Source organism: Myzus persicae, unplaced genomic scaffold, assembly GCF_001856785.1.
Source record: "Myzus persicae strain clone G006 unplaced genomic scaffold, MPER_G0061.0, whole genome shotgun sequence".
In the NCBI taxonomy this organism is placed as follows: Eukaryota; Metazoa; Arthropoda; class Insecta; order Hemiptera; family Aphididae; genus Myzus; species Myzus persicae.
In genome coordinates, this window is record NW_019102885.1 from 165033 (window position 1) to 182067 (window position 17035).

At 33.8% G+C, this 17035-nt stretch overlaps 1 protein-coding gene across 2 annotated transcripts; it reads right to left on the bottom strand.

Annotated features, from left to right (window-relative positions):
- Positions 1-2004: 2004 nt before the first annotated feature.
- LOC111033340 lies at positions 2005-14828 on the bottom strand. Of its 2 annotated transcripts, none has more exons than XM_022314029.1 (4): positions 14212-14828; positions 5664-5811; positions 4578-4886; positions 2005-2404 (listed from the first exon to the last, which is right to left on the bottom strand). In XM_022314029.1, the coding sequence occupies exons 2-4, from the start codon at positions 5700-5702 to the stop codon at positions 2252-2254; spliced, it is 501 nt and encodes a 166-aa protein (XP_022169721.1). In that variant the 5' UTR covers positions 5703-5811; positions 14212-14828; the 3' UTR covers positions 2005-2251. The 2 variants fall into 2 exon arrangements, with proteins under 2 accessions (XP_022169721.1, XP_022169722.1); XM_022314030.1 differs by lacking the exon at positions 2005-2404 and adding an exon at positions 2672-2880.
- Between the last annotated feature and the right edge of the window lie 2207 nt (positions 14829-17035).

The window sequence follows — 17035 nt, forward strand, 5'->3', positions numbered from 1 at the left end:
TTATTCAAGAATATTTATGTCGACGTATAATATACATTGATCGTGTGGTCGACCTCACCCAATCAAAATGTTGATATTTTTTTTCGTGTGGATGCCATCAATCATAAGTAAAACTGGTATTTATTGAGCTCAAACTATGTGACGAGTCAAACGAAATCTGAAATATTACTGCAATCTAAAAACAGCAATTGTATCTTCATATTTTATTCCAACGATTTCTCATGGTGAATATGACTATTATTTTAATCACCGTCGATGGTTTCCGAAGCAAGTGCAGTACACGCGTCGAACATTTTTGTAAATATCCCCGAAAATCGATGGTGTAGGCGGCGAGGATTCTACCTCACCTCCTCCCGTTCGATCAGCCACCGATTGCTAGTATAGGTACGTGTGCATATTTATATACGTATATATATCACTGCTTCTATGCGTACATTGTAGGTACACGTTATTACATTATATATATATTATTATATTTGTACAGTATATACGTACCGCGAGTGATGTGATATCGGTCGTATCGTCATCGAATTAACGCGAGTTGTCCGATTTAAAATCGTCGGTTTCGGCCTCGGATTACTAATCCAATCCCGGGCGCGCAGTAAAACGCCGCCGTCGGCTCGGTTTTATTATTAATTAGCCGAAACAGCCTGCGGGACTATGTATATCCTGTTTCGTCCTGTCCGCCCGCACGCACTTATATATATATATATATACGCGATGCATATATATATATAATATCGCACATATATCCAGCGCTCGACGTTGAAATATGATCGGCCGGACCCTATACGTACATGTATATATATACACATATATTATTATACTGCAGCAGCGAATGATGATGCACACGCCAGGATAACGTCATTATCCTGCGCCGCACGCACACTCGTCTGCTATATATATATGTATATAGATACGTATTTAAGTTTACTGCACACACGGACACTGGTGGTCGTATATATATATATATATATATATATATATGTATGAAACACCACGCGTGAAGTATGTGTGTGTGTGTGTGTGTGTGCTAGTGAGTAAAACGCGTCCGTCAAATGTATATGACTGTATAATAATAATAGTAATAATAAACACACACACACGCGAGACACGAATATTAAACACGTTTAATACTGCAGTGTAGAATATATATATACCATATACGTATATATGTGTTGGGCATGTCGTAAGTATATAATACGACGTGTACGACCATATTATATATTATATTATGGTCGCGCACATTAATATATTATAACCTTCGACAGCGGTCCGTATAATATTTACGCGAGCAAAGGCCGCCGCCGCCGCATTAAACGTAGTATAATATTATATATTATGCCTAATATCATAATATTATATTATGCGAGTCTCGTATACGTATCGCTAGACGACGTTATAACCGTTTCGGTCGTTAATGCACACACACACAACTAATAAAATATCATAAGAGAAACGGACACCTATAGCTACATAAAGTGATATTATTATTATGCGTACATATTATTAAGTACAATGTGTCGAGTGCGATATATATACATATATAAATATCGGTTTTAACGACCGACGGCGCATAGCGAGGTATTTGTTATAATGTACATTGTATAATGACATTGTTAATATCGTAACGACGTCTCGCGGTGACGTTTTCGAAACTCAAAATTGCCCAACCAACGGAGTTGTAGCGCGGGACGCGATCCGATGCAAGCGACTTGACGACGAAGTCTGGGCGATGAGTCGTAGTATGCGATTGGAAGCGGAAAAATGGGTCTTTTCGCAGATTTCTCGGCGAATAATAGTAAAACAAATGTAGTACAATGTATCTATTTGTAATAATGTTCTAAGATGATCAATAATAATTGATCATAGCAATAATCGTATTATTATTAAGTACCTACCTACATGTTTCAAAATAAAATTGCTATAAATTATGAAAAAAAAAAAAAAAATAACATGATATGTAAAATTAATATAATTTGGTAAATTTGTCGTAATTTTTCTTAAACATTTGCTACCACCTGACAATATTATTGATATTCGTGAAATGTTTGTGTATTAAATGATAAAATATAGTTTTGAGGAAGGTCGTGCCAATACTATAAAAAGGTCAAAAATTATAGCACAAACAGAATCGTACTAGTACAGAATAAAATTCCACATTTCGACAGCGCCGGTTGGGGAGGTGGGGGTCGACTCCCACGACGTTTTTACAATTATATTTACATTGGAGTAGGAATATAAAATACTGTCAAAAGTCGATGAATTTCATTTGGAGCTCTTCAGTTTTTCTGTCTGTTGATTTCGAATTGAACATAGTTATAAGATCGTTTACCTTGCCGGAACCTTGCGAACGACCTCGTAACGACGATTTTCCGTTAGTTAACTTTGCTGCCGCCATTTTCTATGAAAAAAAAAAAAAAACAAAAACAAAATGTAAAATAGTATTCAGGCATAGGTAAGACACCAGCTACAATACGAATGTGATTAAGTGAATGGAAAATTTCATTTCGAATAAATCGATTTTGAATATTCTACATTAAATAACAGTACAGGTAATGTTTAGAAGAAACTATCGATACAAGAAACCTAAGCACAATATAACGGGACTGTTATATTCCTGTTCAAATTATTATAGATAAACACGTAAATAAAATATGTACTTTTTTAGACGTTTATTTTGTCGAGACTACCGATGTCAGAAAAATACGTTCGATACATAACAGCATTTTCCGGTTACTGGTCGTCTATATTGGTTAAGCTGACCGAATCCAATGCTTCGCAGAGCGGGATATTTGTACGGCTTTCCACTGGCTCGTCTTCCTTAACTTTATCCTCCTCAATCGATGTAGATTCGATTTCGGAAATATCGGTTAACCGCTAAGAATATAAATGAAACAAAACGTCAGTAAAATTATCAAGAACTCGAGAGCGAAGAAGGTACAAATAATGAGTTTAATAATAAATTCAGTTTCTTCAATGATGCATTTTATTCAAATTTTTTCTGTTTTTAAATTTTTTTGTATATTTAAAGACCATTTTTCATGCCATTCAAAGAGTATTCGGTGACGATATACATTTCTCTTTTCTTTGAAAATAACCATAGTTTTTTGTGTTTATTTTTAAGTTTTTTTTTTGAAAATTGCACTGAAATCAAAATACTTTAGAATAAAGTTATTACTAAATAATGATAATATAGGCTTAGAATATATGGAGACTATGGGGTGATTTTAATTTTAATAAGTCATGAATAATGATTAATAATAATTGAAGTATCTTAAAAGTTAGATTCTATAAGTATACTTAAAAATTTAGAAAAACCGGAATTTGAATGAATGCATTATGAAGAATTTAAGTGAATGAGCATATTAAATGAATTTTTATATTAGACTCTATGTTTCGATTCTAATTTTGAAGACAACATTATTGATCAACTGATGCAATGGTTTTCATTTTATATCATATATTATGTTTATAACACGGATATATCGATTGTATTACGCCTAGGTGGAAAACGTTTAATCCTTAAAATTTGCGTGTGAATCCGTTTTGTAAATAATATTAATTGCCAACTATTCTGAATGTTTATTTTTTTGTCACCTCACTGTCTAAACTCAGCACAGAAATAAATATATTCAAATAATATTAGGGACATAACGAGTTCCCGAAAACATTGACGTGGTGTAGCTAAATAGCCTATTTCAGGCGCCGTGTCATCCAAATATTTTTATTAAAACGGATCAAATAACAAATTATTATACATTCTTACGTCTCAAAGTAACTATTAGCCATTAGGTACCTGAAAAATGAACACAATAATACACCTTCATTGTGTACCAACTGCGAGACTAAAAAAATGGATTAAGTATCAACAGTGTGCATATACACAAATCGGTTTTCTTGGTCTCGAATATAATATAATAGTATCTCATTTACAAGGAACAGTATATTATGATATTATTTTTAAGAAGAAAAATAGAATATAGAATTTATTAATTATTACTATTATTTTGAATTTCCTTTATTTTGAAAACCGTGATACATCCCTCTCTGCGAATAATTATTGCTTTATTTTAAAAACACTGAATTGGTAATCCCGAACAATCGTCAACATTTATATAAGTCATAATTACAAATCAAGGGTTCAAAAATAAATTAGTTTTTAATATCAAAACCTCCCATAAAATCACGTATTTTACAGTGCATGACAATAATATTGAGTAATATCGAACAAATTGATGAATCCTAATATTGTGCTGAAGGGTCTTAAATACTATAAATTGTACAACGACTCACAATACTGTTATAATAATAACAAATAACAATAATAATATTCATATTTAATATTATATTATCTTATCATATTCAATCATTCTTTCGATTGAAAAATGAATAATCTTTTTCAAATGGGTTTTTTTAAGTTACTATTTTACGGTAGTATTTATTAATATTGTCTCCCCCATTGAAGAAATCTGAAAATCTTAATTTTTTTTACCACAACCACATCTGCGCGCCAGGCTGTCGACATAGGTACATTTATATTATATTGTAAATATTTAATAATTTTCTAAACTCACTTCTTCAATAGTGTTGAACTCGTCGACCAGACGTCTGACGATCCCGGAATCGGGCAGAATCGTTTCGGGCGGCGTTTTCGCACCGTTTGACTTCCAGTTGTCGATGACGAGTTCCAGCTTCAGCGGCTTCCTGACCACCAGGTCCTTGTCATTCTTGATCGTGATCGTTTCGTCAAACGTTACGCACCGTTTGCAAGTGTTTACCAGACAGAAGCCGCCGGCTTGAAGCGGTTTGGCCGTCGCTGCGGTGGACTCTTGGGGTGGTCTGTCGTTCCGGACGAAAATTCGCCGTTTCAGTATGCCTTTGCCCTGCATGAATTAAATTCGTTTTCATAGTTTTTTTCTGACCCTATATTTATACAGCTCGTCTGCACGAAAATACACTCGCTTATCAGGTTATAAGCAATATCACAGTTAGGATAATGTTTATGATCTTAACATATTTACATAATATATCTACTTTTATTACAACATCTTTCAGTCGTGCTCATCGAAGAACGAATTACAAATTGTGTTTGGTAAGAAGTAATAGCAGTTATATTAAATTTTATTTTTATTTTTACAGTACTTTTTTGTTTTATATTTTTAGTCATGTTTACTTTATACATTATTAGCCATTGTTTTTTAATTTATCGTCTTAAGAAACATTAATAAAAATACTGTCCAGAAGACCGTACCAGATTGTGGATGCCACACATGTGTTTTGTACATGCTTTTAGATGAGATAAGTGTTATAAATTGTTGTTACAACTCTAGAGAACGTGTGAATATCAAACGTTTGTAAATAATCAACATAGATAAATCCATCAAACGTATATAGTTATTAGTATATTGAATAAGCAATGAACAATGCAATATTGCTTAACGCTTTCACATAATTTCGTATAGTCATGTGTTTGCAGTCTTAAGGATATACTCTGATATTTATTTGACATATTATATGCGCTCATTATTTCGAGTCTTCAAGGTCATAATATATACATCCTAACACTATTAATAATAATAATCATATCGTATCGGAAGCTTTGTTATTCGTATATTACTTTTATTAGTATCGTTATTTTATCAATTATGTGTCATACTCACTGCGGCGGCATTGTTATTATCTCGGTCGGTGTCCACCATCGTGTCAATGAAAACTTTGCTACAGAATTCCACTTCACACAACTCATCACCAAGCACGCTGTCGAGATGTACTGCTCGTCATTATGTAACCATTGAACTGTATAAAAGTCTGAAAGAGAAGCTTGAATATAGAAACGATCATAAGAGTTCCAAAAAACTGTAGGTGATAATATTTTCCATGCCATTTCCGTTGGTAGAAATTTAAGAGGAAAAGGAAGGCAGAATAAAAGCAATTCTCATGTTGTAACTCAAATGAAGACATTTAATGTTTTCCAGAATATAATATGACGTGAAGCTATGAGTAGCTGTTAATAATTAATGTTTGTACTATTATTTTTATTATAAAATGACGTATAACTATAAATTAATTTTAATTTGTACAGTTAAACAAAATAGTAAATTGAATGTGATAATCAAATTTATTATTCGGTTAATATGGACTTTATTTATAAATGTCTTAGTTTCATTCCAAACTTAATAATAATGTGTTGGATGTCAATAAAATAAAAGTCATCAATATGACATTCCGAATGAAACCGTCCTTGTAACAGTTTTCTTTTTCACGATGAACGAGTTCATTCAATATTACAATAACTTCTTCCAGGAGTGAGCAGGTCCTGCCCCCTCAAAACGGGAGCTCATGAAGAAACCGTTTCGTTCGTTCGCTTCACTTCACTTTTACTGTTAGAATAGTTGCACTATACAATAATACAATAATATCATAATATTATACCTGACATTTTTTTTTACAACTGTTGAGTTTAATATTTCGAAACGTTTGCAGGGCTGCAGTCGTAGATCTCAGAACGGCGCGTGTATTGCACACATTATTATGATTTATTGTTGTCTCGTCAGCGACGGCGTCCGCTGCAGCGATCTCAGTATACAACAAGGAACCCAAAATAAACATTTCGACTTATAAATGTATTTATACAATCATATTATAACTTTGACAGTCTAGCGAGCTGACGGAGAAAACCAATATTATTCTAAAGTCTTCGACAATGATTCTTTAATATTACATTATACCGGTATTAACCTAACCTCCTCTGCTGCCGGAAGTATATAATAATAATACGTATCTAGGTATAGATAAAATATTATGCGCTGCGCGTATACGTTGGTTCTCTTCGTTGACAATAACGCCTAAGATTTGTATTTTTTTTTTTTTTTTGGTTCAGTCACGCCGTGTCGGTGATTAATGACTTATATTGCGTCGATATATAATATGTAATGAGCATCACGCCACGGCGTTAAGCGCGCTAATCAACTGAACGTGCTTTGGCGGTAATTATGTATTTCATTCTTACTTCGTAATAAGTACCTAATGACAAAATATATGAATATGGTACCTACATGTACCTGTACTGTTGTTATAGAAGTTTCTATAACGAGTATTTATTTTTTTAGTCAGTTGTTCGATTGTTCTAAGAAATTGTATGATTTAATTTTTTTTTTAAATTAGCAAACTCGATTGTTTTGAGAGACGCCATAAACATACCATAATATAATACTAAATTTTACAATAGGTTATTTTTAGATTCTGAGCGAAGTGATTTTAAGCGATATCATTCAAAATATGATATGTCTTCTTTAAAAATTGTTTATTTTTTTGTCTGAGATCATTTTTTCGTAGTAGAAAACAAATTTTCCGATCATCAACTTCGATCCAAGATTTTCGTAGCTGTTATGGGAGATCTAGATTGTACTTCGGAGAGTAAAAAGTATAAATTCTTAATACTTTTAAAAAGGGTCCATTCCGTATATTATATAATAAATAAATAATAAACAAAAATAAACCGGAAAAAAAAATTACGAACTTTCTACAAAGCGCTATTATTATTATATTAAAATAATTGTTTGATAGCTCGGTTGACACTATCTGCTCTGATTGGTTTTCCATTCAATACATAATAATTTCTCATTTAATTCAAATGTAATATTCTCCTTACTGCAGTGCCCTACATCCGACGCCCGTAGTTGAACAGCAGATAAGTTAGTAGTTGTACCTATACTTGAAGGCATTTGTCTTTCACCTTCTCACTCTTTGACGTTCGCTAGTGTCGCTTAGCCTGCAGTCGAGTCGAAACAAACCAATAATATAGTCGGCGGGTGCTTACAGCACGTACTGCATGGTACAGATTCGAAACCGCGTGTCGTACACGGATGTGGTAATGATGTCATTTAATAGAACGCAAATACCTTATACCCGGTACACGATCCGTTTTCGTCGAAATCGCAATGCCTTCGAGGTTCTTCAAACAGTTTTTCGAAACAACATTCCAAACGCGCAGTCGCGCAAATACTGGGCGCGCCCTAAGGTTGTTTATTTTGTACGACCCCTTTGGAAAATTTGCCTCTCTCCGGGCACACGGGCATACGAAATGTACGTAGACGCATACCGCACTGCACTTAACTCGATATATTTTCTCTGTCGCCGTGTGGCTTTAGGTAGGTATATACGTCATACAGTATGGCAATACGTATCGATAAAATACTGCTCGGCAGTTGAAGTCTCTGCGAGATTAAACGGCGAAATTGCGTAATCATTATTATTACCATGTATGATGCGCGTTTGCAACGATCGAACCGTGAAAACGACATGCGCGCCGGAAAATGCGTTTGAGTTGTTTACGGCGAACACGCACGCGGCGGCGACCAATAAAACTTACATGTCCTCCTCGTACATACGTCAGCGGTGAGTCCGGGAGAGCAGTAAATATTTGCGGTGTCAAACGCAGGGAGGTAATCCAATTTTGGTTACTGCGCGGCCGTTGTTTACGATTGACTAATTTTTGTGTGTTTTGTATGGAAAACCGATTTTCGAGAGAAAATAAATACAAAAAAAATAAAAATAAGAAACGGCAGTCGCTTGCGCTTTATTTCGCGTATTCCCTTTGGGGTGCAGCACTTGGTTTCTACTTTTAAAACATTTTTTTTTTTTGCTGTTTACCAACAATAAACAAAGTCTGCATAGGATATTATTATGTACGTGTAAACATGTACGACCAATGTATTAGTCTGTGCGGCACCAATTACGTATATTATATATTATTATATTATGATCGCGGTCTCAAACGTTTTTCCGGAACTCTTTGATGCCGTATAGGTACTATTATTGATGTTGACTTATCTCCTTTTATAGGTTCAGATGTTTGTTTGCAGTTTGAGTTGCTTATTATTATTTTTTTTTTTATAAACAAAATCATTTTTTCCTCGACTGTCGCTGTAGGATACTTAAACCGCAGCAGCTTCACTGTTTGCTGTCATTATAGTTGTCATCGAGTTGAGTTCATACACATAATATAATTTTCTGGTACTTTGATGTTTTTTTACATTTTAAATGTATTTTCTCAGCGAAGACAATGAAAAAACGTGTAAATACTATGCGTTTAGGTATAAAACCTAACAAATTGGTTTTTTTTAAATGCCATATATCATTGTGAATCGACAGAAAACCGTTTGGGAAAATGTCATCCTCTCATTTATTGTAAATGATTCATTTCGTCCGTTATTATTGATATTGATAAATGAAAATATTTTTAATTCACCATAAAGAATATTATGAGAGGTCATTCGCTCATGAGCATATCGATGGGGTCCTATAATAGAAACGTGTGCTTGCAAATTTTTCGAATGACCTATCCATTGTATTCGATCCAAGACTGTAACTGTTTACATTCGAAAAACGTTGTATGTATATATATATATTCGTTTTTTTTGCCGTCGCAATATCATTTTTATATTTTCCAATATTAATCGTCTGGACGTAACGCACTCGGCGTAATAGTCGGCAATAAAAATTCGATTTTTATAATATTCTTTATACTTCGAGTTTCACGCGGGAATCGAATACGTCGTGAACTCGGAACGATATTTTACGGCTTACTCACGATACTCGTCGTAAAACCAAATATACTCGAGTTATATAGATTATAAAATAAATAATAATATTTCGCTTAAGAGTTTGGCAATAATAACGTGCGTGTAATGACCTCAAGTGTTCGGCGGCCGATACAATATAAAACACATAGGGTGATTCGCTAGACATGTTCACCCCGGTATTTTTCTGTAATAATACAGTTCTTCCAAATATACATTTTGGAATTTTTAAATATCATATACTTAAAGACCATTTTTGTTGAGAACTTTAAGTGTTTTGTACCATTATTAAGGAGCGTCCGGAGGCAACACGAACTTTAGATTTCCAAACGAAAACCTCCTTTTTACATTTAATTATTCAGAATCTAGGTAGATCATTTAATGTCGATGACCTATCCATCTAAAAATTCCAACATAATATCTGAATTGTTAATAAATATATTATAAACTTAGCACAATACTATGGTCATTATGAATGACATTATCAATTATAAAATGTTGATTAATTATAGCATTAGTTACTATGATTTTCAAATCACAGACCTCATATTTTTCAGCTCTATTGCCGATGATTACATAACAAACTATACTCGTTCGTAATTTTTTGTGTAGGACAGTATAACTTTGAAATTCTTATAAAATGATATTATGCTGAGTAATTTAAAGTGAATAATGTGGGACATATTATAATTATTTAACGATGGCACTAATTTAAAAAAAAAACTGTTTGCATCACCATGCAAGAAGACGCTCATTAAATGGTAAATAAATATCAAGTATGCAAAAACAGTCAAAAGAAAAAAAAACGAGATTTGGCGTAGTTGGTGAATCACCCTGTAAGTACCATACCTATATCGGTATTCGAGATCATCAATGCACGTTCGGCTTTTCGATATAATAATAATAATATTATAGCAATGCCATAATATAATGTTCGTATACAGTATAAAACTTTTTAAGACTGGCTGCAGGGACCGCTTGGGCGGAAAAGCAAAAATAAAAGCGCTGCGGCCGATATAACGACCAATAAAAAATAAGCAGTCGGAGTTGATAACCACCGAGTGTGTGTGTGTGTGTGTGTGTGTGTGTGTGTGTGTGTGTGTGTGTGTGTGTGTGTGTGTGCACGTAACAGCCCGTGGTGTCGCTCGAGAAGGAAAACGACTGCGACGAAAGACCGAAACGAAACACTTATAATATTAATATGTCGAACAAACGTTAAAAAGCTTTATTATATATACTTTTGACGGATATATAATATAAGGTCCGAATAAAGGAGGTCGTAAATCTCCGGTCAGAGGCAGCGGCGGCGGCGGTGCTGGAGGTGAAAATATAAAAATCCGGTCGTATTTAATGGCCGCGGCGTACACATAATAATATAATATAATAATATATAATAACATAATAACGCGTAAAAACTGATCGTTATTACGACCGTGTATGGGACATTATCCGCACAAAGTCGAGGGCACCTATATAATATAATACACCTATAATACAGGCAGCTATGTGATATTATTGTATATGATATTATTATGTACACGTCTCGACAATGGAATATTAGTACTAAAATCGGAAAACCGTTTTAACGCGATCGCACACAATGTGCATTAGCCGTCGTCGTCCGGCACTAAAAAAAAAAAAAAAAAAATTAGACAATGTCGTCGTCGGCGTTAAATACCACTAAACCGGCGAAGGGACGACGTAATATAATATAATAATGTACGTTTCCTACAGTATACGACCGCCCCGTGTATTATCCGGGGAGACGACAATGTACCTATATATTATTTTATATAGGTACGGTCGGACGCGTGTTTGTTAATGATGTTGTATAATAATAATAATAATAATAATAACAATAATAGTATATATGTGAGTACCCAAAGAGATATGTGTAGAACGATTTGAGTAGCGTATGTGCACAGAAAGGAGCCTGTTGCGCAGCTGCAGTCGGCGATCGAGACGGACGTCGTCGTCTCGAGAAGGAAATAAGTAATCAACAATTCATAGGTACTAACTGCTCGTATAATATCGCGCACGGAATGACATATACCGATGACGCGTATGGAATCATGGACCTCATACCTGGTATACGTTTGGAATAATGCTCGTAATGTGCGCATGGCACACGTCAGAATGAAGCGTTGAATTCGCGTTAGGATTTTGAAGTAATTTTCTCGGGACGTAAGCTGCAGTTCCATCACACGCTTTGCGCGATCACGCGAACGTGTAACAATACGACTTAGTAAATGATTTTGTTACTTATGTTTTGCAAAAACGTCGCGCAAAAGTATATTCCATGGCTCAGTGGCATGTCATTGTCGTGTAACTTATGCTCAACATAACGTAATAAGGTAATGGCTGGCAGGGATTTATTGCCCGCGGGATGTACGACGTGTGAGCAGCGGCGTATACGATGTTAAAAAATATATAATGGGTATGTAATATCGCGTAATACGTGTACATCATAAAAAATATTCTAATGGGTGATTATATTTTTAACAGTAAATGCTCGTCACGATACCTATCCAAAGTACTGAAGTTTTTAGGAAATAATTTCAAGTCATTATACAAATAAAACTTTTTGAAGGGATAAAATGTATTTTTCGTCGTTATATTTTTAGTTTTTGACTCATAGTATTGATTTTACAATACAATGTTATGTTTTTTTAATTTAAATTTACTTTTTATATCTAAAAACGATTTTCCTATTAGACAAAATGCTCTGATCATTATATTTTGGCATTTTGGTAGAAGTTTCTTGTAGAAAATTTGAGCTTGTGAGTATTTCTGGAAGGAGGTAAAAAATAAAAATACTTAATACTTATTAAAATTATTAGGAAAAAAAATTAATTATGAACATTAGAATATTATAATTAAAATTATTGTTTGGTATAAGTGTATAACCATGGTTATAAAAAAAGTTATTGCTCAGAATCATTTTTTGTCCATAGGCAATGACGAGGTACACTTGACGTATTTGTGACCTTCCATACAGAAAAACTTACTTTCCCATTTTTTTTTGAATGACAATATATTTAATTTTTGATGTCGTATTCCTAAGCAAAATATTTTTCTCAACATTTCGTTGTACAAAAATCTTATTTTAGACGAGTATTCATTAATTGATTGGAAGCACATTAAATTTTAAATGATCGGAATGAGGTGGTCAGTGGTACCTCTCAAATAGTTGGTCTTCGCCCCTCAGTTTAGATAGGAATAATACTGTGTTGTAGAGATAACTTTCACGAAAGTTGCAATTAAAATAAGCAAAACCTTAAAAACTGTAACGATATGTTGGGATAACGAATTGTATACGAAATATAATATTATTGTTTTTTTCTCCTTAAAAGTCGTTTGTAATAGATTCAAATTGCGAATAAAATAAACTATAAAATGTATTCGAGATAGCGAGAGTATGCTTACAATTTTAAAATTTTTTAACTAAAAATTATGTAATAATAATATTTTTTTAAACATTTATAGTTTTTGAAATCATGGGTATTCTTTGCAAAGAAAATCATACTGTTATATTATTTAGGAGGTACCAAGTCCGTGACAAAGCACTCTTGTATGGTATATTAACATATTATACTACTATACTATTATATGGGTGCGCAGGCCCTGATTTAGTGAAATAGGGGCCCCGTACACTATAAACTTTGGGGGCCTTTTTTAACGAAAAATGTAAAAAATATGACTGAAAACTGCGCATGCTGCGGCGGCCTCCTTAAATAGGTTATAGTTACTACTTACTAAATCTTATTAAAAATATCTTTTATTTATGGTAGCAAAGTATAGAATAGGAAGGCCGAAAGGGCCCTTCAAATTTGGGGGCAATGTGCTAGTGCACCGCTTGCACATGCGTAAATCAGGGCCTGTGGGTGCGTACAAAGTGATCATCATGAAGCTCACGCGTGTTTACCTAGGTAAATTTTTAAAAAATAATTTTTTACGGATATATGTCTTGCAGCAGCCCTCAGTAGGAGCAAGTATAATGTACGAGCACAAAAACAGCCCAACTAACCATTGATAAAATTTACATGTATATTTAAATTATGTTTTGACCCATCTCTGACTACTACTACAAGATTACAGCAGCACGACCCGATCGACTCTCCAATAACGCCGACCAAGGCATAAGTTGTGACGGGAAACTGTGTCGCGTAAGACCTACGGTCCGCGGAAAATTCTGGACTAATTATTGTTCATCGGGCCGTCGTACGATCAACGTAAAACGCATACGACATTGTATTGTGTATTGATTGGTTGACTGTTGTAATAGTATTATAATATATTAATCGTAAAGTGACATTCATAAAGACGTGTTTGTGTTGTGCTTCTTACTATTATCTCCAGACCTACGATCAGACCACGATCAAAGATCGTGTCAGTCTCTTATACAAAAAATTATCTATTTGTTTTCATTATCGTAAACGGACTTTTGACTGTCACTCGCAGACATTTAACTCGTGTTTCAATCAAAACCCACAACAGTTTCAGAATTTAGTATAGGTTCTGGTTTCTAAAAATTTAAATATGGTTTCTCAATATTATAGGTGGGTAAGCGAGTACGGTATGCACCCAGTTGAGTGTCTACATTATGCTGTTTAATTATTTCACTTACCTAGAATATTGAATTCTGGTCTGGAACAATATTTCGATGTGACACTCGATTTCGACAAGGAGACTTCAGCTGATATTTTTCAAAAACGTCATAATCTACGGAGTTGCTCTGCGACTGACCACATAAACGTGTGGTTACAATAATAACGCTTAGTATAACTATACAATGCGAAATACTCCGCGATCAGCAAAACAGCGAGAAAATTACGAACAGATGTCTCAAACTATAGGTTATTATTGTACTGCAAGTTCAGTGGATTCGGCTCGCGTAGTTGAACGCATTCGGCCAGTTGTACAACTATACAAGGAAACTCGCGAAAGTCGTCCGTCGGTCGGACGAACGATGGCTCTGCTGCGGTGACGCTTGATGTGTACTCGATGAGGACCGGCGAAGACGTAGGCAGCCGAAAATTATAATATATCGTCGTCGTCGAGAGAGAGAGAGAGACGACCGAAAAACAACCGTTTTGTCCCCGCGCGACGTAAACTGCACGTTATTATTAATATGTGCGATACACATACAAAATACCACACTAGTATAACCTACATAATATTAAGCTGGCGCACGCTGAACGACAGACCGACAAACTCGGCCGCCTCGGAAACGTCGAGTGGAGTGGAAAGCTTCGTCACAGTGTTCTCAGCGTATGCTTGCGTATTAGCATAATAATAATACAACATCTAATGCACAATACGCATATATTATAATAGTGGTCCACTGACAACTCCGGAGTAATTGGCTTGCGTATAGGTAGGTACTACATAATATAATAACAATAATAATAGTAATAATAATAATAATATATGTATACAACGGACATGACGTTTGCTGCTCTGCAGTACCTGCCTACGTACAGGGTGGTCCAACAAGTATGCTCACCCCCCATTTTTTTCTTTGATGATGAAGTTTTTTTTTTTCAAAATTTGACTTTTGCAGGAATCTTTAAATATACCCAAATACCATATTTACATATCTTTGAGATTTTTTTGTGCCACTCAAGGAGTGTCCTGTGGCGATAAGAACCTTTTTTTTTTCAAATGAGAACCCCACTTTTTTTTTCTTTAAATTATTTAGCGGATAATTTTTTTTGAGAATTTTGATGTATCGAAATGAAAATTCGAACTAGTGGTTTCCTAGTTATTGGACAATTTGTACTAAGGATAATGCTTATACAGTTCTACACATTGAATAAGAAAAATAACTAAATAAATCAAGAAGGATTTTACTTGCTATTTACCCAAGTGTTCAACTAAATAAATATATAAAATGACTTATTATTTTATATTATGTGTGTAGACTATATAGATAACAACGTATACTGTGTAAGCATATCCTTGTTCCCTATTATAAGCGATATTATCCTTAGCACAAAATGTGTAATAACTAGAAAACTATTCGTTCGAATTTTGATTTCAATTCATCAATATTCTCAAAAAAATTATCTGCTAAATAATTTCCAGTAAAAAAGTTGGGTTCCCATTTGAAAAACAAGTTTGTATCGCCACCAGACACTCCTTAAGTGGTACGAAAAAATCTAAAGAATATGAAAATATGGTCTTTGAGTATAATTAAAGATTTAAAAAATCAGATTTTGAAAAACTTCTTTATTAAAGAAAAAAGGGGGTGAGCATACTTGTTGGATCACCCTGTATATGTATAATGCAGGCGAGTCGTGTTTTTCTCCGTTGGCATATTTTAAATCATTATAATGACGTAGGTACGTATTCATAATACTAGATCGTTTCCACATATTATAATATTGCGACGCAGCCACTAACGCTCATTGGATCACTAATTCTCGAGTAACTTTGACGACAGTAAATATTACAATTTTCGGGACCAATTAAAAAAGTTAATTCCAAGACAATATTTAAGCCATTTTCAAGTAGTCTATATTTTGTTTCCACGCTAAAGCCTCTTGGTTTGTAACGAAGAAACTGCTCCATGACGGCCTACGAATCAAAACAATCCAAATAACGGCAATCATCTCTTACAAGAGCTTTCACTGAGAAATTCAATCAATTCATTTTGTTTGATTTTTGTTATATAATAATATACAAACTTATAATCATAATTGATAATTTGAGCAGTGAAACGTTATCTTAGTTAAACTTAGTATTGTGCTAAACTGTTACCATCCATTTCCGGTTTTTTTGAAAAAAAAAAGTTAGGTAAGCAACATAGCGTCATAGCTACATACTTAATAATGTAAAATAATAATTATGACGAATCGGTGTAAAAGATAACTCGACAGCGAGTCGTATAATCATTCAAACTTGCCACTGTCAAATATACTTTGACCAACAAATATACTTATTAGTTAAGATCGTGAAAATATTCAGTAAGCACTTTTAAATAAAATAAAAATTACGATATATTGTTGAAAATATTGCTGCAAATTTAATTATAGTTTTCTTTAGAGAGTTCTAGTAGCACGACCGGGAGACTTTTCGCTATTTTACGCGGAAAAAAAGAAAATTCCGCTAGGAATTTGCCTTATTGATTGGTTACGAGTTTTCCAGTCTTACCATATTTTTATTTATCAAAATATAAAAATATCCCTTTTATATTATTGTGATATGTATAATAATAGTTTAAATAATAAATGTTATACCCGGCAGATTTATATAAATATCAAACATCTTCTGCAGGCGTCGTAACTTTTTATTGACCACATATTTTTTTACAAAAAAGCTCTGTTGTAATTTTTTATTACTCTCGTTTTTTATGCTATTCGAGTATCCGTCTCGCTTATTATTATTTTTAATAACATTTCTTTACGTTTCCATATAACAATACCCTTGCAAAATGTATTGTATACCAA